Source organism: Geotrypetes seraphini, chromosome 7, assembly GCF_902459505.1.
Source record: "Geotrypetes seraphini chromosome 7, aGeoSer1.1, whole genome shotgun sequence".
In the NCBI taxonomy this organism is placed as follows: Eukaryota; Metazoa; Chordata; class Amphibia; order Gymnophiona; family Dermophiidae; genus Geotrypetes; species Geotrypetes seraphini.
In genome coordinates, this window is record NC_047090.1 from 160,220,883 (window position 1) to 160,248,322 (window position 27,440).

The 27,440-nt window shown below is 43.2% G+C and overlaps 1 protein-coding gene across 5 annotated transcripts in view; it reads right to left on the reverse strand.

Annotated features, from left to right (window-relative positions):
- Nucleotides 1-27,440, reverse strand: part of RCOR1 (REST corepressor 1) — a 266,962-nt gene that overhangs the window by 146,579 nt on the left and 92,943 nt on the right. For all 5 annotated transcript variants that reach the window (XM_033953340.1, XM_033953343.1, XM_033953339.1 and 2 more), the window contains exon 3: nt 9,208-9,288. In XM_033953340.1, the coding sequence (XP_033809231.1) occupies nt 9,208-9,288 (81 nt within the window). The remainder of the gene's footprint in view (nt 1-9,207; nt 9,289-27,440) is intronic.

A 27,440-nucleotide genomic window follows, 5' to 3' on the forward strand; every position in this document is an offset into this window, starting at 1 on the left:
CAGGCCATGACCTCTGGTCCGAGTCTGGGTCGCATTCGCCAATGTGAATAAAGCTATTTCTTGCTCTCCATCCTTTCCCCCTGCTGGTGAGCGAGCTTGCTCCATTTTGTCGATTCCTTTTAGCAATTTAAAAGTCTCTATCAGATCCCCTCTCAGTCTTCTCTTCTCAAGGGTGAATAATCCCAGTTTTCTGAGGCGATCCTTGTAGCTCAAGTTCTCCATACCTTCTACTAGCTTCGTCGCTCTCCTCTGCACCTTCTCCAGCAGTGTTATATCCTTCTTCAGGTATGGAGACCAGTGTTGGACACAGTATTCCAAGTGTGGTCTGACCATTGCTCTATAAAGCGGCATTATGACCTCCCTTGATCTACTTGATCTAATTGTGTTGATAAAAATTTATAAACATTAGAGGCTCTGGTAGCAACCCGTTTACAAAATATGTATTCTTCTCAATTAATATTTCCAAATTAATAAAATCTTTTTGCTTATTTTTAAATGGGTTTCTACCAGAGCCTATAATTCAGTAGCATAATTAACTGAAATAACTATTTCTGAAGTTTATAGGGATGGGCGGGAACGTAGGGGATTCCTCACGGGGATGTAGGGGATTCCTCACGGGGACGGGTGGGGACGGAGGGATTCCTCACAGGGACGGGTGGGAGTCCTCACGGGGACAGGTGGGGACGGGTGGGACTTTTGCGGGGATGGGTGGGATTTCTGTCCCTGCGCAACTCTCTAGTCTAAAACTTGTGGTTGGATTGTTCTTTCTGTATTTTATTGTAGTATTGGGGTATGTATTGTTCCAAAGGATTTGAAAATTAGCCATCAGATGGTCTGACCAGATGGTGTCAGTCAAGGTTATATTTGTTAAGTTGATGTGGGAGGAGGAGGGGTCCCTGGACGAAAAATAGATTAAGTTTAAATGGTGATCTTTCTGATGGGTGGCAGTTGGGGTAGGGGTAGAGAATCCCAGGGAGGTTAAGAAAGAGAATACGTCTTTTACTGCTATGATTATGATAGTTTTCTGCATCACTGGTTGTTTTTTTTTTAGATTCTGCAGCAATTATGTATCATATTTTCTTAAATTTACATATTAATGATTTTATGTTAAGGTTCTTCGAAATTGATTTTAAAAAAAGGTTCTTCAAATCTGTCTTGTGTTCATCTGGATATTTTCATCCATTCTTTTGTTATTACTTTCCTTTCTCTAGTTCGTTTTCTTTCTCATCTTATTTTCTTTTCTCTCTTCCCTTTTAGAGCCCAAAAAGCATTCCTTCTGTACTCCAGTCTCTTATCTTCTATCTCCCTTGTATAGTATGAGTTTCCTTCCATGTCTCCCTTCTCCCTCATCAAGATGAAGTGAAAGAGATTATTACAGCCAAAAAAAACCCATCCAACTAAGAATGGAAAAAAAAGGATCCAAATGAAAAAAATAAGAAGAGACATAAGCACTGGCAGTTAGATGCAAAGCTTTGATAAGGAAAGCTTAAAAAATATGACGAGAAACTTGCCAGAGAGGCAAAAACTCACAGTAACAATTTTTTAAGGTACATCAGAAGCAGAAAAACTATGATAGAATCCGTAGGACCGTTGGATGATCAAAGAGGAGAAGGGGTGCTCAGGGAGACTGAACAAATTATTTGCTTTCATCTTTATGGAAGAAGATGTAAGAGATCTACCTGAACTGAAAATGGTTTTCAAGGGTGATGATGCAGAGGAACTGAAAGAAATCTCGGTGAACCTGGAAGATGTACTAAGCCAAAATGACAAGTTAAAAAGTGATAAATCACCTGGACCAGATAGTATACGTCCCAGGGTACTGAAAAAAACTCAAACATGAAAACTTTCTGACCTGCTGATCTGTAACCTGTTACTAAAATTATCTGTAGTAGATTGGAGGGTGGCCAATGTTACACCAATTTTTAAGAAGGGTTCCAGGGAAGATCTAGGAAATTATAGACCAGTGCACATGACTTCAGTGCTGGGCAAAATAGGGGAAACAATTATTAAAAATAAAATTATGGAACAAGTAGACAAACATGATTTAGTGGAACAGAGTCAGCATGGATTCAACCAAGGAGAGTCTTGCCTCACCAATTTGCTTAACTTCTTTGAAGTTGTAAATAAACATGTGGATAAAGGTAAGCTGGTTGATATAGTGTGTCTAGATTTTCAGAAAGCTTTTGACAAAGTTCTTCTTGAAAGGCTCCTAAGAAAATTAAAGAGCCCAATGTTCAATGCTCTCTGAGCAGTGTCAGTACTGGTTGAGCATCAGGCCCTAAATCTCCCACCATTCTTGATGTCAATGCCAAACTGAAAAGTTTATCACACTGAATTTGTCAGGCTTTGAGTAATCTCTATTGCATACGTAGACAAAGTTCATAGCGGATGTTCCAGTGTTCAGAAACCAGACACTGAACACAACAATTGTGGGTCTCAGAGCCTGAAATGGTCTGGTTACATTGAGTACATTTCTTGAAGCTGCTTGGCATCTTCCTTGATGTGGCGGGAAAAATGGCTGATGTGATGTCAAAAGGTTCAATGGCTTGGGGAGCTTGAGTGGAAAGTACATCGAAAAATGCTGTCATTTCCTGGGACGAAAAAGGGCTTCAAAGTGACCTGTAAGCCACAAATTGACATAAATGAAGAATTATGAAGAAAAGAATGATAAAACAACATTGGGAAGGCATAAACAAAACTTCAAAATTTGACACACTGAGGAGATACTGAAGACACAGCTTCACGGAAAACTTAGAACTGACAGGTGATGTTATCCACGGAGCCTGGTATGAACAGTGCAAAACCTGTACTATCTTGTTAAATCTTTTGAACATCTCAAGACTGCCTGTACTGCGCTTATGCTGGTGCCTTCTTGCCTGATACTGGTTCATGGAGCCATCAGTTTAGACCCATGTTCCAGACCTGGGTATAGAACAGAGATAATGCTTGTGCCCCTTCTTGATGATCTACACAGAAACTGTGACAGTGGATCTGCCTCAATACTAGCACTACTGGACTTCTCAGCAGCCTTTGACATTGTGGATCATAAAATCATGCTTATAACACTGGCAGAAACAAGTATCTGTGGCACTGTATTTACATGGTTCAAATCCTATTTGTCAGACAGACAACAATCAGTTCTGTTCAACAACAGAACATCATTACCTAGGGTACTAACTGTGGGGTGCCACAGGGGTTCATACTGTCTCTCATCTTATTTAATATCTATCTTAAGCCTCTGGCTGAGCTGCTTCAGTCAGTGGATACACAATTCTATATCTATGCCAATGATGCGCAACCACTCATATCCAATGAACCAGATCTATCCATAGCTTTGAATAAACTGACTGTCTGTCTAACCCAACTCAGGAATGGCCAATGAACAAAATTTGCCTAAACCCAATTAAAACAGAGATTCTTTGGGTTCCTAACATAAGGGGACAAAAACCTGACTTCAAGATATCTTTTGGGAAGTATGAACTCCCCATAAAATCACAGGTCAGGAATCTCAGGATAATGCTAGATTCATCACTTGCTCTGATCCACAAATTCAAACAACCTTTAAAAATTGTCTCTAACATCTACAAAAGCCACAAAATCTCTCTCTATATATTGAAAAAACACAGTGGTCCATGCCACGATAATATCACAACTAGAATACTATAATGCCCTGTACACTGGTCTAGCTAAAAAGAATTTGCATCAGCTACAACACAACTGATAAAAGGCTTCTTCCATTTGTATCTTTGCTTTCCTGACTACTCAACCAGCATCTCAATTTTTCCAGATATTTTTACATGTCTTCCTCTTTCTGTGATCTTTTGTAGTTTATGAAAGTTAACCTCTTATTCCTTACCTTCTCAGCTACTACTTTTGATGGCCTTCTTTTCCTCTTACTTTTACTTACTTGCCTCACAAAAATGTTTGTTGTTCTTACAATAACTCCTTTCAGTTTTGAACACTGCATTCCACTCTTCCAGACGTTCCCATTCAGACAACAATTTCATGATGTAATCCCCCATCCGAACAAAGTTAGTTTGGTTTTGTTATCCAGTAGTGTATGAAAAGCACTAATAGCACTGAGATGTACTCTTACTGAAGTGGTTTTAAAACCAGAGTTGGTACAGGAGATAGTCAAGGACTGATGACAGAGTACATGTGTCCAGAAGTAATATCTGTCGGCAACACCAGAGTATGAAACGAGTCCACTTGAAGCGGTAGCAACACTGCGTGGAAGGTTTCCTGGAAGTTTCTATGATAGCTGATACTGGTGCAGATAGGGTGAACGTATCTACTCGGTTGGAGAGAGACCCCACACTGTGAGAGTTAGTTAATGGACACAGATTAAGATAGAGATGGGTCCCCTCATTCTATGTTAGCAAGATTGGAAATAGGTTCCCATATACTGAGTTAAAGAAAAAGAGGAAACTAGGGTTGTCTCAGCCATCAAGGAGCTACGAGTATCATGGTGACTGGTTCTTGTCGGGGCTTGAATACAGTCCTCCCGATTAGAGGAATTGGAGGGAATACATAGAGAAACGTATCCGTCCAGACAAGCAGGAAAGCATCTGTTTCTAGTTGATTGGGAGTATATATTCTGGAACAGAAGACCGGAAGTTTGTAATTGTTCAGGGAAACAAAAAGATCTATCTGTTGAGTTCTCCAAAGAGAGAGTAAAGTAGCCAAGCTGAGTGACCACTTGTGAGGTTGAAGGAATCTGCTCAGTTTATCTGTCAGAATGTTCTGTTTTCCTGCTAGATAAACAGCTTTGAGAAATATATTGCAAGGAATCACCCAGGTCCATATCTATATTACGTCTTGACAAAGTGAGTGAGACCATGTCCCTCTCTGTTTGTTCACGTAGTATATAGCTACTTGGTTGTCTGTTTGGATCAGTACTACTTGATTGAGAAGGCAATCTTGGAAGGTTCCCGGTTGTGCCAGCAGTGAGGATGCCAACATCGACTGAGGTGTCGATGTCGGTGCCAACTTCGATGCTGAAGATGGTCTTTATGGCTTGGCATCAGAACATCCTCGATGCTCCCAATGGCAATCTGAAAAGTTTTTTGAACTGCAGCTGTCTAATCTTCAGCAACCTTTTTTGAAGTGTAGAGCAGCACTAACAAGAGTCTGGATGGTGAGCAGGATCAAGGCACTGAAGCCACCAATTATGTGGATCAGTGACTGAAATGGTCCTGTTGCACCGAGTGCACCATTTAAAGCCACTGGAAGGCTTTGACATGGAGGGGAAGACCGCTGACACAAGATCAAGGGACTCAATGGTCCTGGGAGGTGAGTAAATTTGTACCCAAAAAAGGCTCAACGCTCCTGGCCTGAAAACAGGCTTGCTAGAGTCAGAAGGCCCAAAAATTAAAATGGGAAAAATGGACATTTTTACAAAAAGGAAGTAGAAAAAAGAATAGAAAGTAAAACTATGACAAAAATAATTATCAGGAAGACACAAAATACGAGCTTGACATACTTTTGGACTGACTCCAAAAGAACACAGCTTTTCAGCTCTACGGAAAATTGAGAACATATGGTTCTGTGAGCCAACGTCGGATGGGAAGACACCAGTACAGACAGTCTCGAGACCTTTAAAAGATTTAAAGTGATAATACACTTTTTGCACTGTCCGTACTGGGCTCCATGGATGACGTCACTCGCATGTGAGAATATACTGCCTGCTTGTCCTGGGATAACGTGCACGAAATGGTTTTCTTGTGCACATGTGCCAGCAAAAATTAGAGGGAATATTGATAGGAGTCAATGATTGAGGGTGCTAAAACCATCACATTTATCCATACTTGGACAAAGTAAAGGCATTTGCCCAATGTTTGAGGTGCTAAAGCACCCACAAGACCCATAGAACTGGCTCCTGCAGTCAATGTCCCAGGTCACGATAAACAGTCATCTACAGCACAAATGTATAGAGATCTTATGCTGTGAAGAATTAAAATACATAATGCACAACATGCAGCTGATATGAGAACTGACATACACATGACCAGTAATATGTTTCAACATATTCACAAATACAGCTTACTAGATTAGCAAGAAACTGACCTTAGGATCCACACCTGGGAAATGATAAAAGGGAGAAACTCTAGGGGAGGCACTTAATTGAGCTGCCTTTTATTTTTATTATTAGGCCAGGGATGTAACCATTTCAAATTTAATACAATTCTACTGCCATGGCAGAAATGACAGAAATTGCCCTTATTTTCCACCACAGTTCAGACAAAAAGCAAATCTGCTTTTAAAATTCACTGTGACCAAAATCACTATCCCCAATTTCTCAATTAACCCCCTCTCCTTAGGAGGTTTCATTATTATAAAGGTCCAGAGTTACAGTCAGGTAGTATAATTAGATGCAGAAACACCAGCTGACAGAAATGGAAAGAGGAATCACACTGAAAAAGAATATCAAAAGCTCAGGCTCAAGAACAGTGTCCAGACCTTTCATTAGAGGAGGAGATCTTAAAAAAAAATGCCTGAGATAAACCCTGAGAGCCAGAAGAGTTTGAGTAAGAATAAGCTTGAAGCAAGAAAATAAACTCAGGCGATGAGCAATAATGTCAGCCATAGGAGAAAGAGGCACACTGAAATCAGCTGGTTGAGAAAACCACAGGGAGAGCCATCACCCACGGATTTTCAAAATGGCCACAGGTATTGGCCAACAGGTATTGTGTGGGAACCCGATGGTCCCGACAAATCTGAAGGCTCTGACCCTGAAGGACATCCCGAACCATGCCCTGCCGCTGCTCTTCACGTCCAGCATGAAGAGCAGCACTTAATAGTCTCAGCTGAGCTAGAAAGGAAAAGAAACTTAAAGGTGTACTCACCACTGTAAAGTGGCTCAGAACCAATTTAACTCCCTCCAAAATGTGACCGTAAGCACTTAAAAGATGCCCCCAAAAATGCCCTTTTTGTGAGAAAGGAGAATGAGGCATCGGCATGAAGGGAGGATGGGGTAGAAGAAGAACCTGGCACCACTAAGTGTACCCCTAAAGTGGGCACTACTTAGCCTAAACACTCCCAGCTCAATGGCACCGAGAAACTCAGAAGAGGAGCAAAGTAGCAAAGAAGACCAGGAGATTGTGAGAGACCATCCATCCGTCTGCTGGAATACTGGCTGACCAAAGAGTATCAATCAACTCCACTATACTCAAGCAACAGATTGATACTTGACAGTAGAGACAGACAATACTGAAGGGGTTTGAAATGGCCATCGCACAAGTGATAGAAATAGAACCAATTCCTTGGGCTCTACTGTAGTCATAGAAACATAGAAAAGTGACAGCAGAAAAGGGCCAAAGCCCATCAAGTCTGCCCACTCTATTGACCCTCTCCCCTAGTTACCCTTTGAGAGATCCCACTCTGATGACCCATCCCCTTAATTCTACCCTCTTAGAGATCCGACATAAGCATCCCATCTATGCTTAAAATCTGGCACGCTGCTGGCCTCGAACACCTGCATTGGAAGCCCATTCCAATTGTCAACCACTCTTTCGGTGAAGAAGTACTTCCTGGTGTCGTGTATATCCAAAATTGTTCACGCTGTTGCAAAACTAGTCTTCGGTTGCCTCCCCTAATAGAAGAGGAGATGTGATCCACCACAAAACAACGCAGTTCAGCAAAGGAATGAGAAAGCTGCAAACAATGTTGGACCCATAGCTGCCTGAATTAATTCTCGCTTCAGTGCACTCCGGTGTTCTGTCAGTCTCAACCTCAGTTTCCTGCTTGTGTGGCCAACATATAGTTTCTGACACGGACACACTACCACATATACCACAAAAGCAGTGTCACACGTGGTGGCATGTGCAAAATGTATTTTCGCTGATTAAAAGGGTTCACAAATTCCGTGATAGATACCATATTGTCACAGGCCTTACAGGCTGCACACGGACTGTGGCCTCCCACAGCCAAGTCCATGTTGGTATGTGCCATCTCCGATATTGTCTGTCTCTACCGTCAAGTGTCAATCTGTTGCCTGTCTGCCACGCCCCCCTTTCCAGTCATCAGTGATATCAATAGGAGGGTGGATTTAACACAGTGGTGCCATGCTCTGAACGCTGAGGTTGACCGAGGGAAGCAGCAATGTCGCAGTACCTGTGCTGTTCAATTTATGATTTAAATACATGTAGAGCAGGATAAAGTTTATTTCACATTATTTGTTGTAGCACGTTCTACCCCATAGCCCTGAAGAAGTGATTGGTGTACCACGAAAAGCAGGTCCACCTAGGGGGGTGTTTAACACGATTAGTGCTCACTTGGTTGCATTGCCCTTAAATTCACCACTTAGCAGTGTTCCGGAGGTTTTTTTTTATGCCAGTGATGTCTGTGAAGTTGAGCTGAAGTCTTGAGGCTTTTTCCTCCTTTTAAAACGATTTTTTGCCCTGAGCCATGCCGCGAAGAAGTTAAAGTATAGTGGAGTTGATTAATATTTAGAGTGTATTTGTTCCTTCACTTCTTTTTTTGATTGGATTTGTTTGACCAAGAAGCATGCCATTCCTTTGTGACAGAGCTCAGTTTAATGTTATCTCAACCTGCTATTAGATGGTTGTAACTTAACAAGTCTCTGGAATCATCTGATGATGATGACAAGGAAGGAAATAAATTCAAATAACTGACAGGCAATTATCCCTCCCATCATTACCCCCCCCCCCCAAATCTCGCACACTGCAGAAATGTATGCTTATTCCAGAGTTGAAGCTAATCCCCAATTCCTAGTACTTTCAAATGCTTTTTTTCAGGAAAAACAACTGCAGGTAGAGAAATAATACCAAATACCATACAACACAATGTCAAACCCTGTCTACCCCTCCCCCCCAAATACTGCAGTCAGCATTTTAAAGCAACACTGACCAAGAGTTTAAAAATTTTGGGGTGGGGGAAGGGCCAGTTTAATCATTACATTACTGCTCTCTTGCTTTTAAATTTTGAGCTTTCCAAAATGTGTGCAATAGCCTAAGATTTCATCATCTCTCTGGATTTGCTACTTCCTCTGTTTCAGTAAAAACACTGAAAGTATCTGTTAACTTTAAAGTATGAAAAGAATGCATGAAAATTCATCTAGAACCTGTCTGCCGCCGTGATATATTTATATTATTTACACACACATATTATATATAAATATGCATACATATATTATATATCCTTAAATTTATAAAACATTTAAGCAACAGTAAATAATCCAGGACTTACATTTAGCTTCAGATAGATTCTGGTTAGGGGACCACACCAGCATACCAAGATTTTCCCTCTCCTGGCAGCGCTTTGCAACTTCTGTTCAAAAGAGGAAAACAGGAGAGCAAAATCACAGGGAGTAGTGACAGAAAATAAACTGCTACCAACCATGTTTCCCTTCGTTTTCAGCCGGGATGTGAAACGACTCTGCCCAGTATATAATGTAGCATCCTCATTCTTACTCTAATAGGATGCACATCTCGTTCACCATCTTGCAGAAAGCAAGTATTTCCCACAGGCTCACCTCAGGCCCAAGTTTATATTAATCAAAGCTTCCACCAAATGCAGTCTCTTTTTTTTCAGTAATGAAAGAGAATGAGCAAAAGATGGGAACATTTACATCGATCGAGCACAAAGGAAATTAAAATTTTATGTACATGCACATTTGAGTCACAACCAAAAACAAATACTGTATCTGTGTCCTGCACGTTCCTCAATAAATCAGGAAAAAAAATCTACTTGCTAGTATTAAAATATAGTATAGGTGGCCAGGAGAAATGCTATAACACCATGTACTTAAGAGGAAAAATGGAAGGGCTAGATCACCTTTATTTTTTTTTTATATAGTACCCCTCATATCACTAATAATTAGAGACAGAAGTGCAGTAAAAGTTTCAGTTAGAAGCCATGAGAAAGGCAAATTGATAAGAGAATATATCTTTCCATTTTTAACAGCAGCCTTTTTGTCTTACAAGAAATGCTTTAGGAACTAATAATCTTAGGGGGGAAAAATAAAACAGGCTTTGATTCTCTACAGTGCACTGGGAAGTTAGACCTAAGCTTTTTGTAGCAGGGTAGGGTTTAAGTCTGAGCAGTGCTTCCCAATCTTTTTGCTGCTGTGACCCTATGATTGTGGCCAAATAAAACTGTTGATCCTTCAAGAGTTGCAGAATAATGATGTACTTATGGAGATTCCACCTAGGTTGTGATCTTCCCAAATGCAGGTTTTGTAACTCCATTTGGGATTCTGACCCACAATTTCGGAAGCTTAGTTAGGGGGTTCTTGGGTGATTTAAGGGATTGTTTTGGGTGTTAAAAACTTCCCTATAATATGATGTAATGTAAAGGAAGTGACAGTTTGTATTTTTAAGGTGAAGGATTATTTGTTTGTAATAACTGCAGCAACTTAACGGTTGCAAAGGACAGGGCTTAATTTGTAAACAAAAAGGAAGTGGAACTGGGGTTGGGGTGGGACAGGGCCATGACCAGACGTGAACTTATTCCTACACACACAGTATTTTACAGTACTCCCCCGAAATTCGTGGGGGTTCCGTTTGAGGAACCCCTGTAAATTTTGAAAAACCGCAAATACGGTTTTTCACCTGTCAAAAGGCAGGAGGCAGAAGAGGGTAGCTGGAGTGCCGGCGGGTGAAGAAAATCACTCGCGGTCTGCTCCCGACCGCCTCTTCCTGTAGTAAAGTCAGGATACACCAATCAGGAGCTGCTTTGACACGCAGCTCCTGATTGGTGTAGCCAAACTTTACTACAGGAAGAGGCGGTTGGAGCAGACCGCGAATGAGCGAGTCCGCAAACCGCGAATTCGCGGGGAAACACTGTATTTGTGCAGAAACAGGAAGTTGCATCAGACAGAAGGTTCCGAGTTGGCACGAGCAGTACATTGTGAATCACTACTTGCTGCTGGCAACCTCTTAAAAGAAAGCTTTGGAAATAATTTGGAGTGGGGGGGTTGAGGGAGGGTTGTCATTAACTGAGGAGAATAAGTGAGAAAAGCCTGAATGTGAGGGGGGGGGGGAGAGAGAAGAACATATGGGTGGTGATGTCACTGCCTGACACCAAAAAATACCAGAACATCATTCCGCGCCATTCCAGCACAAATTAAGCCTTGGTAAAAGACAAATGTGTCCTGTAATTGGACTCATGTAACATACAAGGAGCTTTAAATAATACACTCTTGAGATGCTTCTATGGATTTCTATGAATCAGCTGTTAAATGATCCTGAACTCCAGAACTGTTCAATGATGTCACCCCATTTGTGTGCCTGATTCAGTCCTACTTGTTGAGGAATAATACAATTTTTAAACCAAAAAAGGAGCATAAGGGCTGTCTCTCCCTCAAGTACTGGAGCTGAACTCTGCAGATGTACAGTTTGTTTGGCCTCCTGACTCCCGAATCTGAGCCTTAATCCACAAACGGAGAGCAAGCAGATCTCCTGATCCTAACTGAAGGGACAGAAAGGAGGAGACTGTGAGGATAGGCAAAGTCCTCCGAGAAAAGATATATAGATCCCAAAAAGGATCCTGAAGCCTGAAGCTTCAACACTCTCCTGGCCAAAGCAATTGTCACCAGAAAGACATCTTTGAAGTGTGATCCTTGATTGAAACCGACCCTATGAGTTCCAGAGAGGACATTCAGCATTCAATTCAAATGCCAAGAGGGAAGAGACAGCCGAAAGGGAAGCCACAAGTAGGTGACCCCTTTAAAAACCTAGCAATGTTCCCTTCTGAGCTGCCATGGAAAGATCCAAAACCATATCCCAGCAACAGGAGAGAGCTGCCAGGTGGATAAGAGAGAGAGAGCTTGATTGAACCTCTGCTGCAAGCACCTCTGGGATCAAGCCTTCCATGGAGACAGAAGTGTTTACAAAAATTCCTTCCAAACTTGCAGGTTTTGAGCAAGGTAGCAATAACCATGGAAGAAAAAACCCTTTCCTTGCTAAGAGATGCATCTTGAGAGGCAAACTGTAAGTGAAAATGGATCTGGATCCTCCAGTTCCACCAGAAGCTGCTTGAGCAGTCCTCGACCCATCCACAAGAAGATGAACCAGATCCATGCACAATGGCCTTCATGGCCAATCCCAAGCCACCAGAAAAACTAGAAAGGAATGATGCTCTATCCTGCGACGTAACCAGCCAATGAAAAAACCACAGTGGAAAGATGCTGGATCAGGGAACCAATGACCATCCTGCAGCTGAAAAAGCGCTCTGCCTTGCCATTCCTGCTCGAGACCATAAGATTGAGAGAACCGGCTGTCCCTACCAGTCCAGAAAAATTTCCTTGAATATTGTTTTTGCTAGATATGTAGGGTACTGACAATGCCAGAAAGTTAGCTTCCTCCGAGCAAAGGTTACTGCTTCCAGGGCCATGTCTGACCCCTGCTGCCTCTCACCTTGTTGATATACAGGCCCCTAGCTATAGCATTGTTAGCCATCATTTGAACCATTCTCTCCCAGATCAGCAGGAGAAACTCAACCACAGCAAACTGAACCACTCGGGTCTCCAGGAAAGACCGACATCTCTGCCTGTAACTTATCTTACTGAAAGCGACTATCACCCTGGGCTTTGGCTGAGGGGGTATGCTGGGTCCCTTTCTAGAGGAACTCAGGAAGCCGGAGAGGGTGAGCTCACCCCACCTCATGATCTTGAGCAGAATCTCCAAGTCCTCTCCAAAGAGAGAATATCTTCATAAAGACGGTTAATAAATCTCAATAAATAAATAACTAGCCCTGAAGAGCAACTGACTGAGAAGTTTTTTGGATTCCACATCCACAGTCTAATAAAACAGTCTGAGCTACCTCTGGGCAAGAATTGTGGAGGACACCGAATGTGAGGTAATGTGCATCAGATCATAAAGAATATCAGCTATGAAGACTGCCCTGGACTCCAGCAGTTGCTGTAGTCAGCATAACACAACTCTCACCATATGCTACCATACATAGTGACCTGCACCCTGGCCTCCGCTGAGAAAAAACCCTACTTCAGTTGCTGTTCCACCTTCTTGTTGTGCATCTCTTTGAGAACCGAGCCCCCTTCCACTAAAACAGTAATTTTCTTGGCGACTTCCATAACCAGGGCATCCACTTTGGGGTTCTTCCAATACTTATCCATCTCCTACAGAAAGAAAGGATATAGTGTCCAAAAACTTATAGAGGGCCACAGCTGAGACATCTCACTCTACCAGCATAATATGGGGCAGTATTTTATAAAGGGAAAATGATTGAAGGGCCTTGACAGGTCCCTTGCCTCCCCCCCCCTACCTCAGAGATCAAGGGACTTTCTGACAGAGCATTGTCACTTCTGCATCATTTGCCCCCCAAGAGAGGGGCCTCCAGCATGATCACATACTGGAACCAGTGTGAGTTCAGGGACCCTCCAAGATTCAGATCCAGGGTAGGTGAAAGACCAAGCACCCACACACACTCCTTATGGTAAGGGTTCCATGGGATCCAAGTTGCAAAATTCACCAAGTTATGATTTGGCAGTTATAATTTGGAACTGTGGAGCCATACTCCACACTCAACCAGGTCCAGTTCACAAATTTAGAACCTAGAACCAAGGCCATTAAGGGTAGTAGTAGTAGTAGGCTTGACCAAGTGGTGCAGACTTAGCCTGCACCCAAGAAAAGGATCTGGGTGTCATCGTAGGCAATATGATGAAACCTTCAGCCCAATGTGTGATGGCAGCCAAAAAAGCAAACTGGATGCTAGGAATTATTTTAAAAAAGGGATGGTTAACAAGACTAAGAATGTTATAATGTCCCTGTATCACTCCATGGTGCAACCTCAGCTGGAATATTATGTTCAATTCTGGTCTCCTTATCTCAAGAAAGCAGGCAGATATTCTCACATGTGAGTGACGTCATCCACAGAGCCCAGATGTAGACAGCTTCGCAAGCAAACTTGCTTGTAGAACTTCAGAAAGTTTGCGACTGCCACACCACATTGCACAAGTGCCTTCTCGCCCTGCATAGGGTGCATCTCTCCTCAGTTCAGATAGCTAGCAGAGAAGCCAACCAGGGGAGGTGGGTGGGTTGTGAGAATATCTGCCTGCTGTCCCTGGATAACACCTGTTACGGTAAGTAACTGTGCTTTATCCCAGGACAAGCAGGCAGCATATTCTCAATGTGGGTGACCTCCAAGCTAACCAAAATGGGATGGTGGGAGTGTTGGCAACTTAGGAGAATAAATTTTGTAACACTGTCTTGCCGAAATGGCCATCCCTTCTGGAAAAAATATCCAGACAATAATGAGAAGTGAATGTATGAACCAAGGACCAAGTGGCAGCTTTGCAGATTTCCCCAATAGGAGTAGATCTGAGGAAAGCTACTGATGCCGTCATGGCTATGACTCTATGGGCTGTGACTCAACTCTGTAGATGGAGTCCAGCCTGAGCATAGCAGAAAGAGATGCAAGCAGCTAACCAGTTGGAGATGGTCCGCTTGGAAATCGGATGTCCCAACTTCTTTGGATCGAAGGAGACAAAAAGTTGAGGTGCAGATCTATGTGGTTGAGTGTGTAGCAAGTAGAAAGCCAAAGCACGCTTACAGTCCAGAGTGTGAAGAGCTGTTTCTCCAGGGTGAGAATGAGGTTTTGGGGAAAACACTGGAAGTACAATAGATTGATTGAGATGAAATTCTGAAACCACTTTAGGTAAGAATTTAGGATTAGTATGGAGGACCACCTTGTCATGATGGAATACTGTGAAAGGTGGGTCTGCAACTAAAGCTTGGAGCTCGCTGACCCTGCCAGCGGAGGTGAGAGCAATTAGAAAAACCACTTTCCAAGTGAGATATTTAAGATGAGCCGAATCTATTGGTTCGAAAGGAGGCTTCATCAATTGAGCAAGAAAAACATTGAGATCCCAAACCACTGGAGGCGGTTTGAGAGGTGGTTTGACATTGAAAAGTCCATTCATAAATTTGGAAACCACAGGGTGAGCAGAAAGAGGTTTCCCTTCAATAGGTTGATGGAAAGCAGCAATTGCACTGAGATGGACTCGAATGGATGTGGATTTGAGGCCTGATTGAGATAAATGCAACAGATAATCCAAAACTGAAGACAAGGAGGTAGATTGAGGCTCCTTGTGATGAATGTTGCACCAAGCAGAAAATCTAGTCCATTTCTGATTGTAGCATTGTCCAGCGCAGTGGTCGGCAAACTGCAGCTCACAACCCGCATATGGCTCTTTAACCATTTGAGTGCGGCTCACGGTTCGTCTAGAGCAGGGATGCCCAACCTGCTTCCCTTCCCTTCTCACTGCCCTCCCCCAAGCCACAGCCATTGGGGAACAGGCCGCCACACCCGCCATAGGGGAACAGGCCGCCGTCGAGTTCTGAGCTCTCCCTGCTTCCTTTCCCCATAAAGAGAACGCTGAAGTGCAGGGCCAACCAACTCTCGCCATCCTACGTCATTCTGACGTTGGAGAGGAAGTTTTGGGCCAGCCACCTGGCTGGCCTGGAACTTCTCCGATGTTAGAATTGACGTCGGATGGCGACAGTTGGTCGGCCCTGCGCTTCAGCGTCCTCTTTATGGGGAAGGGAAGCAGGGAGAGCTCAGAACTTGGCGGCGGCCTGTTCCCCAATGGTGGCAATGGCAGCCTGTTCCCCTGCGGTGGTGGCGGCATATTCCCCAATGGCGGTGGCTTGGGGGAGGACAGGGAGAAAGAAAGAAAGAAAGGGGGAGACAGGGAGACAAAGAAAGAAGGGAGACAGGAGACAGACAGAAAGGGGCATGGAGAGAGAAAGACAGATATACAGAAAGAGGGTATGGAGAAAGAAAGAAATGGGGCAGGGAGAGAGAAAGAAAGAAGGGGACAGGGTGAAAGAAAGAAAAAGTTGGGGGAGGGAATGCGGTCTGGAGGAGAGGAAGCATACAGGAGGCTGAAAGAAGGGAAGAAATATTGGATGCACAGTCAGAAGAATAAAGTGCAACCAGAGACTGATGAAATTACCAGACAACAAAGGTAGGAAAAATGATTTTATTTTCAATTTAGTGATCAAAATGGTCCATTTTGAGAATTTATATCTGCTGTCTATATTTTGCACTATGGTCCCCGTTTACTAAACCGCAATAGCGGTTTTTAGCGCAGGGAGCCTATGAGCATCGAGAGCATCACAGGGCATTCAGCACAGCTCCCTGCGCTAAAAACCGTTATCGCGGTTTAGTAAAAGGGGAGGGGGTATATTTGTCTATTTTTGTATAGTTGTTACTGAGATGACATTGCATAAAAGAAAGACTAAAACGGTTAGGGCTCTTCAGCTTGGAAAAGAGAAGGCTGAGGGGAGATATAATTGAAGTCTACAAAATCCTGAGTGGTGTAGATCGGGTAAAAGTGGATCTATTTTTCACTCCATCAAAAATTACAAAGACTAGGGGGCACTCGATGAAGTTACAAGGAAATACTTTTAAAACCAATAGAAGGAAATATTTTTTCACTCAGAGAATAGTTAAGCTCTGGAACGCTTTGCCAGAGGTTGTGGTAAGAGCGGATAACGTAGCTGGTTTGATGAAAGGTTTGGACAATTTCCTGGAGGAAAAGTCCATAGTCTGTTATTGAGAAAGATCGGCAGCATGGAATGTTGCTAGTCTTTGGGTTTTTGCCAGGTACTAGTGACCTGGATTGGCCACCGTGAGAACGGGCTACTGGGCTTGATGGACCATTGGTCTGACCCAGTAAGGCTATTCTTATGTTCTTAAGAGATGTTGCACTGTTGCTTGGACTCTGGCCTCCTTCTCCAACCGGCTGGCTGAAGAATCAAGAAACAGATCTGTAGGGGGGTCAAAAAATCTTGATCCTGTGCGCTTCCCAGATAATGTCCAGAACCCAGAGGTCAGACAAAATCTGTTCCCATTCCTCCCACAATGCTGACAACCACCCTCCAATATGAGGAGGGCTGTCCGTTGTCCTGGTATCATTGTTGCTTATTGGAAGCCGAGAAGTGCTTGTAACTGCTAAATCTCTGTCTGGACCCCTGAAAAGGTCTTTGAGAAGAGTAGCCAGAGGAAAACCTGGAAGGATCTCCTAGAGGCATGAAAATTGCCTCTGCCGCTCCCAGTAGATTGACGGCTCCTACTATCTGGGAGGGATTTGGGATAGCGATCCACCACACTGGCCATGAGGTCATCCAGCCCTTTACCAAACATCATCTGTCCCTTGAAGGGAAAATCTGCTGAGAGTGGCCTTGGAGGCTGAGTCGCCTACCCATTTTCTGATCCAGAGCATCTGGTGGGCAGAAATGAAGTAGGCTGAAACCTTACTCAGGACTCTGATGATGTCATAATCCACATAATCCACTCCCTCCTTAAACATGTGGGGACAGGAGTCTCCAAGATATAAGGAGATAGACCACAATCTGGTATGGCAGGCCTGTGCCACGAAGGAGGCAGCTGCTGCAGTTTTAATACCTAAAGCCAGCACTTCAAACTGTCTTTTACAGTCCTATGTGTCCTTTAGCATCAATCCACCTTCACTAGGAAGAGAGGTGCATTTGGTCACTTGCGCTACTGTGGAAATCACCTTTGGAAGAACAAACAGTTTTAAGTTTGGAGCCATAAGATAGAGCCTAGACATAGCTTTGGTCACCCTCAGAGAGTATATCTATCTACTTTTCCATCTGGTGGCAGGAGGGAGTAGGCATCCCTCCTGCCAATTTTTTGTAAAGTATGAGGAGGGAGAAAGAGGAAGGGGGTCCAGGTGGCTCGGTCAGTTCGGCATGGGGGTCACGGTGGCAGGAGGGGCTTTGTATCCCTCCTGCTGATTTTTATTAAAGTACAGGAAGGGAGGGGTCCTTTAAGTGATATGGCAGCAAGAGGGAGTGGGCATTCATCCTGCCAATTTTTTGTAAAGTATGAGGAGGGAGGAAGGGGAAGGGGGTCCAGGTGGCTCGGTCAGTTCGGCATGGGGGTCACGGTGGCAGGAGGGGCTTTGTAACCCTCCTGCTGATTTTTATTAAAGTACAGGAAGGGAGGGGTTCTTTAAGTGATATGGCAGCAAGAGGGAGTGGGCATTCATCTTGCCTCTCTATTTTTCTTCAGGGGACTGCCAGAGGGGAGGGGGCAGCTCAATTTGCCTTCTTTTTTTTAATGGGGCAGATATTGTGCATGTGTAAAAAAATAAAAATGCCCCAAACAATTGAGTGGTAGGAGGCTGCTTTGGGACTTCCCCTGCTGTTCAACTGTTCATGCTTCCTCACATTGGTTCTGCTTATGTGTGAGAGCCAGTTTCTAAGCAAGCAATCAGATGGGATTATGACTGCCCTTCGCAAAACTCATTTAGAACATAAGAACATAAGATTTGCTGCTGCTGGGTCAGACCAGTGGTCCATCATGGCCAGCAATCCGCTCACGCGGCAGCCCTTAGGTCAAAGACCAGGGCCCTATTTGAGTCTAGCCTTATCTGCGTATATTCTGTTCCAGTAGGAACTTAACCAACCTTTTCTTCTTGAATCCCTGGAGGGTGTTTTCCCCTATAACAGCCTCCGGAAGATTTCTACCACTCTCTGGGTGAAGAACTTCCTTATGTTTGTATGGAATCTATTCCCTTTTAACTTTAGCAAGTGCCCTTTTGTTCTCTTCACCTTGGAAAGGGTGAATGAACAATCTCTCTTTCTCTACTAAGTCAATTCCCTTCAAAATCTTGAATGTTTCGATCATGTCCCCTCTCAAGTCTCCTCTTTTCAAGGGAGAAGAGGCTCAGTTTCTCTAGCCTCTCATTGTACGGCAACTCCTCCAGCCCCTTAACCATTATATCTATATAGAACTCATATTCAGCCACTATACATTTAGTATAGGTCTACTAAATAGCAAGTTAAAACTAACCAGTCAATATTCAGCCAGCAGCACACAGTGGTTTTTTTTTAAACATTGTCCACTACAGGAAGAATTAGGCTCAAATATTCAATGCCAGGCCATGTCCATGCAATTGAATATTGGCATGTGACCAGATTCGGTCAGGCTGCTGGCTCTTATGCAGGTCCCAGTTGATATTCAGCCAGGATCCACATAAAACACTTGAATATTGGCTGGGACCTGCCTAAGAAGAGTGTCTTGGATCCCCTCCTGTCCCCCAAGCCTTAGTCCATCAGGGCAATGGGGATAGGAGCAAACCCCATTTGCTCATGACCCTAGAAGCACCATTGTAAAAATGAATGTCACAACCTCTAGCAGTAGTCTCTAAAGGTCACAGAAGCTATTTTTACAATGCAGCTGCTAGGGACATGAGCAAATGGGGTTCACCCTTGCCTCCATCACCCCACTGGACCACCAGGGACTAAGGTAAGCCAAAAGAGAGGGGTAGTCAGTGTGTTGAGATGTGGAAGGGGTGATTAGAGCCAGCCAGGGTGGGTGAGAAGGAAGAGAGGACACTGTACTGTGCAGGCCAGGACCTGAAGAGTTTAGGGGGCTTGCCAATATTTAATGCCAGCACCCTCATAGCTAACTGGGCAAAATTAGGACTGCTTATTATGTGGTCCTACATGCCCAATTAGCTTTGTGGACATAACCCCTTGGTTCTCCTCAAGTTTACCCTCACCTAGCTACTTCCAACATGACCGTGAGTGCCAATATTCAACAGCATTGTCCAGTTAAGTGCTGCTGAATATCAGAGGCTAGGCAAGCATAAGCAATTAAAACAGGCAGGCGGCTTTTCTGCCTGTTTAAATCACTTTAAATACTGACCCTGAAATATACAGTAGTGGCAACGGTCACCAAACTACACATATGTGCAGCTAGAGAATGACACAGGGACAAATTTTTCCCTGTCCCCGCAGGAACTCATTTTCCCGTCCCCGCTAATTCTTTTCCTGTCCCTGCCCCATTCCTGTAAGCTCTGCCTTAACCGCATAAGCCTCGAACACTTATGATTTTAAAGTGTTTGAGGCTTGTGCAGATGAGGGTGGAGTTTGCAGGAATGAGACAGGGACAGGAAAAAATTAGCGGGGATGGGAAAATGAGTTCCTGCGGGGACGGGGAAAAATTTGTCCCTGTGTCATTCTCTATTTGCAGCACCACTGATTATGAGACTTATTTTCAAATCACTTAGACACACAAAGCACCTTAGGTTTCTATGGTACTTTGTATGTCTAAGTGCTTTGAAAATGAGCTCCCAAATGTACTAATCAAAATGCTGCAACAAGCATTTAAATTAATATAATGATGGCTGCCAGTGAATATTAACCCACAAAATTTTTAACTCATCTAATAATGAAATGCTGAAAGTAGTTTCCTTTCGTGTTTAACCAATGAGGCTGGGGAGGTTCTGTTTTAGCAAAACTTCAGGCATCTATTAATGTCAAGAATACAAAAATCCATCTGAGGTTGAGAACCCATCATCAGCACAACAGTCTCTTGAATTTACAAACACCAAAATGGACTCCAGGGGAAAAATATTTATTCTTATAGATTTGGCTTACACTTTTTCACTGGTAGCTCAGGCAGTGAGAGTGGCATGACTTACCCCAAGGTCAAATATCTTCAGGGGTTTGAACCTTGACTACCCTAGTTCTCAGATGATTGTTTTAACCACTAGACTACTCCTCCACTTGTTGAAGTAACACTTCAGTAGACTTTAAGGTTTCATTTTTCACGTTAGTTGGAGATGTACATTATCTGGTCGATATTGAAAAGCACTTATGCTTTTCAACATCAGGTGCTGTCTCCATAAAATACTGGACTGGCAAATGAATAATTAAACTTATTGGAAGGTTTGGAATTGACTTTCATATGCTTGCCTACAATATTCAGTTGGTTGATTATGTTCAGGAGACCAAAAGAATGCTGTAGACAATATAATTCCTGCTTAAAGACCATTACTGAGTGGCTATTTCAAGAAAGATTAATCTTATATCAAAGTCAACAGCAATATGGCTTTCAAGGGGCAATCATCAGCTTCTGAATCCTGCTGATTGTTGGCAAGTCACCCAATGCAAATGTTTGATTTTGTAATTAGTTTTGGTATGAATCTCGATAATCAACAGAAGATGGAACTACAGGGACAGGCAGGGAAAACAGCTTGTGTTCCTGAATCAATTTATGCAAACCGTTGTGAGCTCCCCTGGGAGAATGGTATAGAACAGGGGTAGGGAACTCCAGTCCTCGAAAGCCATATTCCAGTCGGGTTTTCAGGATTTCCCCAATGAATATGCATTGAAAGCAGTGCATGCAAATAGATCTCATGCATATTCATTGGGGAAAACCCGACTGGAATACGGCTCTCGAGGACCGGAATTCCCTACCCCTGGTATAGAAAAATAAATAAATAAATGTCTCTGCTTTATCCATCTACAACTTGTAAGTTTAAAGCTTTCTTTACCCCAAAACATGGGATTGTCTTTTGTACATATGAAGAAGCATGACAGATTTATAGTGCGCACTGAATTAGAACGCTTTATGCGTTCTCTTCATTTTTAAACAATCTTTCTTTGGGAGAGAAGATGGTTCTAGTGATCTTGCTTAGGATCCCTCTATTAGGGCCAAATCCACTTGGATTCCTCCAGTCCCCTTGGATCCTCTACTTGTTGCATTCAAGGAATTGGTTTTTAATGACTTGGACAGAATTGAACGGGGTTCAGATCATCATGCATTCAATCTGACCAGAGATGAAATGCTAGCTCTCCATGGTCTACAGCGGAATAAAAGTCTTGTCATCCGTTCTGCTGACAAAAGGGGAGCAATCGTCATTCATTCTACATCTGATTATAATACTGAGATCTGCAATCAATTGAGCTTCCCCGATACTGATCCTACAACTGATTTACAGAAAAGAATCACTGAACTTATTCAAATGGGCTTTGACAATAGATATTTGACGGTTGCTGAATGCAAGTTTCTACATGTGGCGTGTCCCAAGTGCCATATGATATACAAGAGGTTTGACCAGCCGCCAGGGCAGCCTATAGTATCTAGCATGGGTTCCTTGCTTAAACCACTATTGGATTTTCTGGACTGTTTTCTTCAATCATTTGTGAACTGTTTTCTTCAATCATTTCTGGACTGTTTTCTTCAATCATTTGTTTTCCTATGTTAAGGACACCACTGATTTTTTGTGCAAGATCAATACAATAGCATTTTCTTTACTGGTTTTTCTACAGTATGGATGGTCACTTTAGATGTCCATTCTCTTTATACTTTCATTCCTCAGGAGGAGGGTCTGACAGTATTAGCCAAAGTTTTGGATCAGCACTCTCTACCCATCAGGGTTCCTATTGAATTTTTGATTGAGCTGGCACATCTTGCCATGTGCGAAAACTTTTTCTTGTATGAAAGTAAATATTATAAACAAACATCTGGTGTGGTCATGGGGGCTACTATGGCCCCGTCTGTAGCCAATCTTTACATGTCCAAGTTTGTAGAACAATTGGTTGCAACAGTCCCCTCTGTTTTCTCACATCCATATGTGGCTTCACTACATTGATGATATTTTTTTTCTTTTGCCCTGTTGCTAGTTTTGTGGAGTGGCTGAACAGCCATCACTCTAAGAGTAAGTTTTCCATACAAGGTAGACTATAGCACATCACATTTTAGGATGTAGACATTCAGAGGGTTAACATTAAACATATTGACTACCACATTGCACTGCAAACCTACATTTTGACAGTTTTCATCCTCCCCATCTCAAACAGAGTCTTCCATTTTCGCGGTTTCTTCATTACAAAAGGCTCTGCTCTTCTCGAGGAGTTTATTGCACAATCTAAAATTCTGTTTAAGCGATTTTTGGGAAGGGAGTATCTTTTCGTGGTAAGAAGAGCATACAAGTGTGCCCTGTACTGTACGTACAGGGCACACTTGTATGCTGGAATCTTCTCCTGCTTCGGACAATTATGTCATCACCTGCATACTTAGTTATAACACCAAAGCTCATGAAGTAAGGAGTTTGTATTTCAAAACACTGGAAGCTAGTACAGATGCTTCCTGCATTTTCCAATCAAAATTTATGAATTAGTCATTCTATAGCCTTCAAAGTTAAACTTGAGGAGGTATCCTTCAATTACTGTTGGAACTTATGCTCAGAGACATGAAGGCAGATGTAACCGCCTCACCACCCAATCATTGCATTGTCCAATACAGTGTCAGAGTGATAACGATGGTAAATATGAAACTTGCTATTGCTGAACAAGCTATAAACTCTGTATCTTATATTAATGAGTCAAGTTTCACATTTACCATCGTTATCACTCTGATACTGTATTGGACAATGCAATGATTGGGTGGTGAGGCGGTTACATCTGCCTTCATGTCTCTGAGCATAAGTTCCAACAGTAGTTGAAGGATACCTCAAGTTTATCTTTGAGGACTATAGTGACTAATTCATCAATTTTGATTGGTCTATTTTTAGTCACTCAACATTGTGATACAGGTTGAGTGTATCTGCCCTTTCTTGTGATTTTTGTTCTGCATTTTCCAGGCATGATGTGAGATTTGCCTATAAAAGAACTCAAAATTTCAAACAAGTGCTCAGTCCTGCCATACTCCATTCCAACATTCGTGATTTGGGGGGCTGTTGGTTCACACAGCCCTTGTGGTAAATGTAAGAACTGTGATATTATGGTAAGCTGCACTGAGTTCATTAATTCTTATGATGGCACTTATTTGAAATTCCACACTACCTGTGAATCTGATTTTGCTGTCTACTGTGTGTTGAGCCCCTGCAGGCTTGTTTACGTGGGACAAACATCATGCCCCTTGAGACTGCGCTTGAATGAGCATCAAAGCGCGTTGAATAGGGGCATAATTTCTGCTCCCATGGTACAACATTGTGGCACACACAATCATGATTTTTTTCAGCTACAGTGTGTTGTGTTGGATCACATTCCCACCAATGTACGAAGTGGTAACAGAAGACTCCAACTCCAATGAAGAGAACAACAGTGGATCTTCAATTTGCATGCTATACAACCTGATGGACTGAACAGCACCATCAATTGGTTTTATTTTTACTAATCAATTTTGAGAGTCCTCCTCTACATTTCCTTTTTGCAGTATCTCTCTGTGGAGTTTGTCACATCTGTCAGCTGTTTTTTGTTTCTTTTTTTTGAATGAGCACTTTCCCTGCCTATTGGCCTGTCTCAGCGTCTTATGTAGTGATCATGTGATTGGTCACCTGATCGGCCCTGATGCTGATTAATACTCTACACCGAAGCTTGTGAGTGTGGAGCAGAAGCTGTAGTCGATTTCTACAATCTGTGAATAAAGGAAAGTTATTTTTTGTTCCTTTTTGACTGTGTATTGAGCATGTTTTGATGGAAGTTATTTTCCATTTTAGGTTAGCCTGGCTTGGTGCTTAAGGCCTTGAAGCAGTGGTTTTCCACCACAAAATGATCATCGGCCTTTTTTCTGCTAGTGGTTTTTCCATAGCATTCAGTTGTCTTGCCTATGTATGTTTGCTCTCACCTGTCTGCTTTTAGTTAATTCTTGCAAAAGTTTTTTTGCCGGTGATGCTTGGGTGGTAGGGTGTGGGTACACATCCATGCATGTCTGAGGCTTTTTCTTTCACTGTTAGAATTACGGTACTCTTCCTGGCTTGTGGTGTGGTGTTTGTGATACTGGAGTTGGTCATTTTTGTTTTGATAATATTGATAATACTTAGGTGTTAAATATGTTTTTTTCTCTCCTAACCATCTGAAGGAATTTCTAGATGTTAAGCAGATCATCAAGGATTAAGGATTAAGGGATAATAATAGTAATGGGCGCTAGATACATTAAGCCTTTCTTTTTTGTATTATTCCTCTAAATTTCTCTCTAATTTTAGTTTTGGTCATCCCCTGCTTATTGTGGTCTAAGAAGGGGTTTATCATCATGATGTTTCTGGTAAAAGTATTATTGTGTTAAAATTTTCTTCCCTGTATTTAATGTAACAAGAATTAATTCTTGTAAAATAAGAATGTATAATTAAATAAATAAAAAATTACAAAAAAAAAAAAAGAATTACTCTTCCTGGCTTGTGGTGTGGTGTTTGTGATACTGGAGTTGGTCATTTTTGTTTTGATAATATTCCCTCCAGTCCTCTTGGCTTTTCATTGTTGGCATCACTACATTTGTCCACATTAAATTTCATCTGCCACTTGGACGCCCAGTCTTCCAATTTCCTAAGGTCTGCCTGCAATTTTTCACAATCCGCATGCCTTTTAACAACTTTGAAGAGTTTAGAGTCATCTGCAAATTTAATCACCTCACTCGTCGTTCCAATTTCTAGATCATTTATAAATAAGTTAAATAGCGTTGGTCCCAGTACAGACCCCTGCAGCACTACACTGTTTACTCTCCTCCATTGAGAAACATTTAACCCTACCCTCTGTTTTCTATCCGATAACCAATTTCTAATCCACAACTGAACTTTGCCACCTATTCCATGCCTCTTTAATTTTCTCAGGAGCCTCTCATGAGGAACTCTGTCAAAAGCTTTCTGAAAATCTAGATATACTACATCAGTGTTTCTCAACCTACGGTAAGCCACCTGGGATCTCCCCTTGCCTGCCTGCCTCCCTTCTGAAGCCACCACCACCAATTCCTCCCTGCCCCACCCCCGAAGCTGACCCTGCCACCCAACACACTTCATTCCCCCCTCCCCCACCTGCAGCCGCAACAACAGGGATGGCATGGGCCAGGCACGTGCAGTGACTGCATGTGGCCAGCACTCAAGCAAGTTTCAAGTTTCAAGTTTAATAGTTCTCTTGATTGATCGCTTAGTCAAATTTCAAAGCGATGAACAATTTAAAATACATTCATAAAAAAATACAGAATGAACAATCCCCCGATGTCAATTCTGATGTCAGAGAGAAGGTTCTGGGCCAGAATTGATATCGGGGAGGGGGGGGAGGCTTGTGGGCTGGCCGCGTGCAGTCGCTGCACGCACCTGGACCGTCCCTGTTGCTGCAGCGGTGGGGGGGGGAGGGGGGAATGGAGCATGTCAGGTTGCAGGGTGGCTTCAGTGGGTGGGGCGGGCAGGCAGGAAGAGAGGAAGAAAAAGTTGGGGGTGGGAACAGAGCATGTTGGGTGGCAGGGTTGGCTTCGGGGGTGGGATGGGGTGGCAGGGAGAAATCGCAATGGTGGCTTCAGCAGGGGGGCAGGCAGGAAGAGAGGAAGAAAAAGTGGGGGGGGGAATGGAGTGTGTCGGGTGGCAGGGTCAGCTTCAAGGGTGGGGCAGGGTGGCAGAGAGAGAAGAAGAAAAAGTTGGACTCTTGGAGGGATAGAGAGAGAAATTGGTTGGGGAATGGAATGAGGTCTGGAGGAAAGGAAGCATACAGGAGGCAGAAAGAAAGAAAGAAATATTGGATGCATAGTCAAAAGGAAGTGCAACCAGATACTCATGAAATCACCAGACAACAAAGGAAGGAAAAATGATTTTATTTTCAATTTAGTGATCAAAATGGTCAGTTTTGAAAATTTATAGCTGCTGTCTATATTTTCCTCTATATTTGTCTATTTTTTCTATAGTTGTTACTGATTGCATATTTTAAAGTCATCTGCCTTGACCTCTTTGAAAAACCCCCAAATATAAATGATAATTAACATTTTCTCTGTGTACAATGTGCTTTGTGGTTTTTTAATTTTGTGGTTACCATTATAAATTAATAAGATATTATGGGGCTCATAATCAAAACAAAAAAAACATCTAAAAAGTGGCCTAAATGGGTACTTGGACGATCAAAAAGTACCCAAGTACCCATAATCAAAGCTGATTTTAGACGTATCTAAAACTAGCTTAGGCCTTTCCCCTGCCTCTAAACGCATAGCGTTTCCCCTCCTCTAAAAACGAAAAGAGGCGTTTTTAGAGGAGGGGAAAGGGAGGGAGGTGGGCTGAACTAGATATAGGCGTACAGCACGTATAGCCAAAACTTTAGGCAGGTTGCCTAGTCGGCACTTATATGTTTTGACTTAGATCAAGACAAAACAGGTATAAATGCTGAAAAAGGGGCCGCTGAGCTCATCACTGCAGCTCAGCGGTCTCAGCAACCTGCCTACCGCCTACTGCAACTATCGCTGCAGGAGAGATCGCTCATCTCTCCTGCTGCGATGGTGATCGCCCATCCCACTCCGAACCGCGGCACTTCGGGGTGAGCATCGCGGCAGGGTATCTCCCCTGTCGGCGATCCTCACCCTGAAGTGCCACGGTTCGGAGGGGGGTAGGCGATCACCATCGCAACAGGAGAGATGAACCATCTCTCCTGCAATGATCAGCCCTCCCCCTCGACTATGATCAGGCAGGAGGGAGCCCAAGCCCTCTTCCCCGGCGGCACCCCTCCCCCCCCGGCATTACGATCGGGCAGGAGGGAGCCCAAGCCCTCCTGCCCAGGTGAACCCCCTACCTCCCACCCCCACTAAGATACAAGTAGGAGGGATCCCAGACCCTCCTGACCCTCGATGCACACCCCTCCCACGAATGCCTCCCCACGCCGATCCGCGAGACCTCCCCCACCGACCCCTTGACCTCCCCCAATCCCCCTCCCTGTACCTTTAAA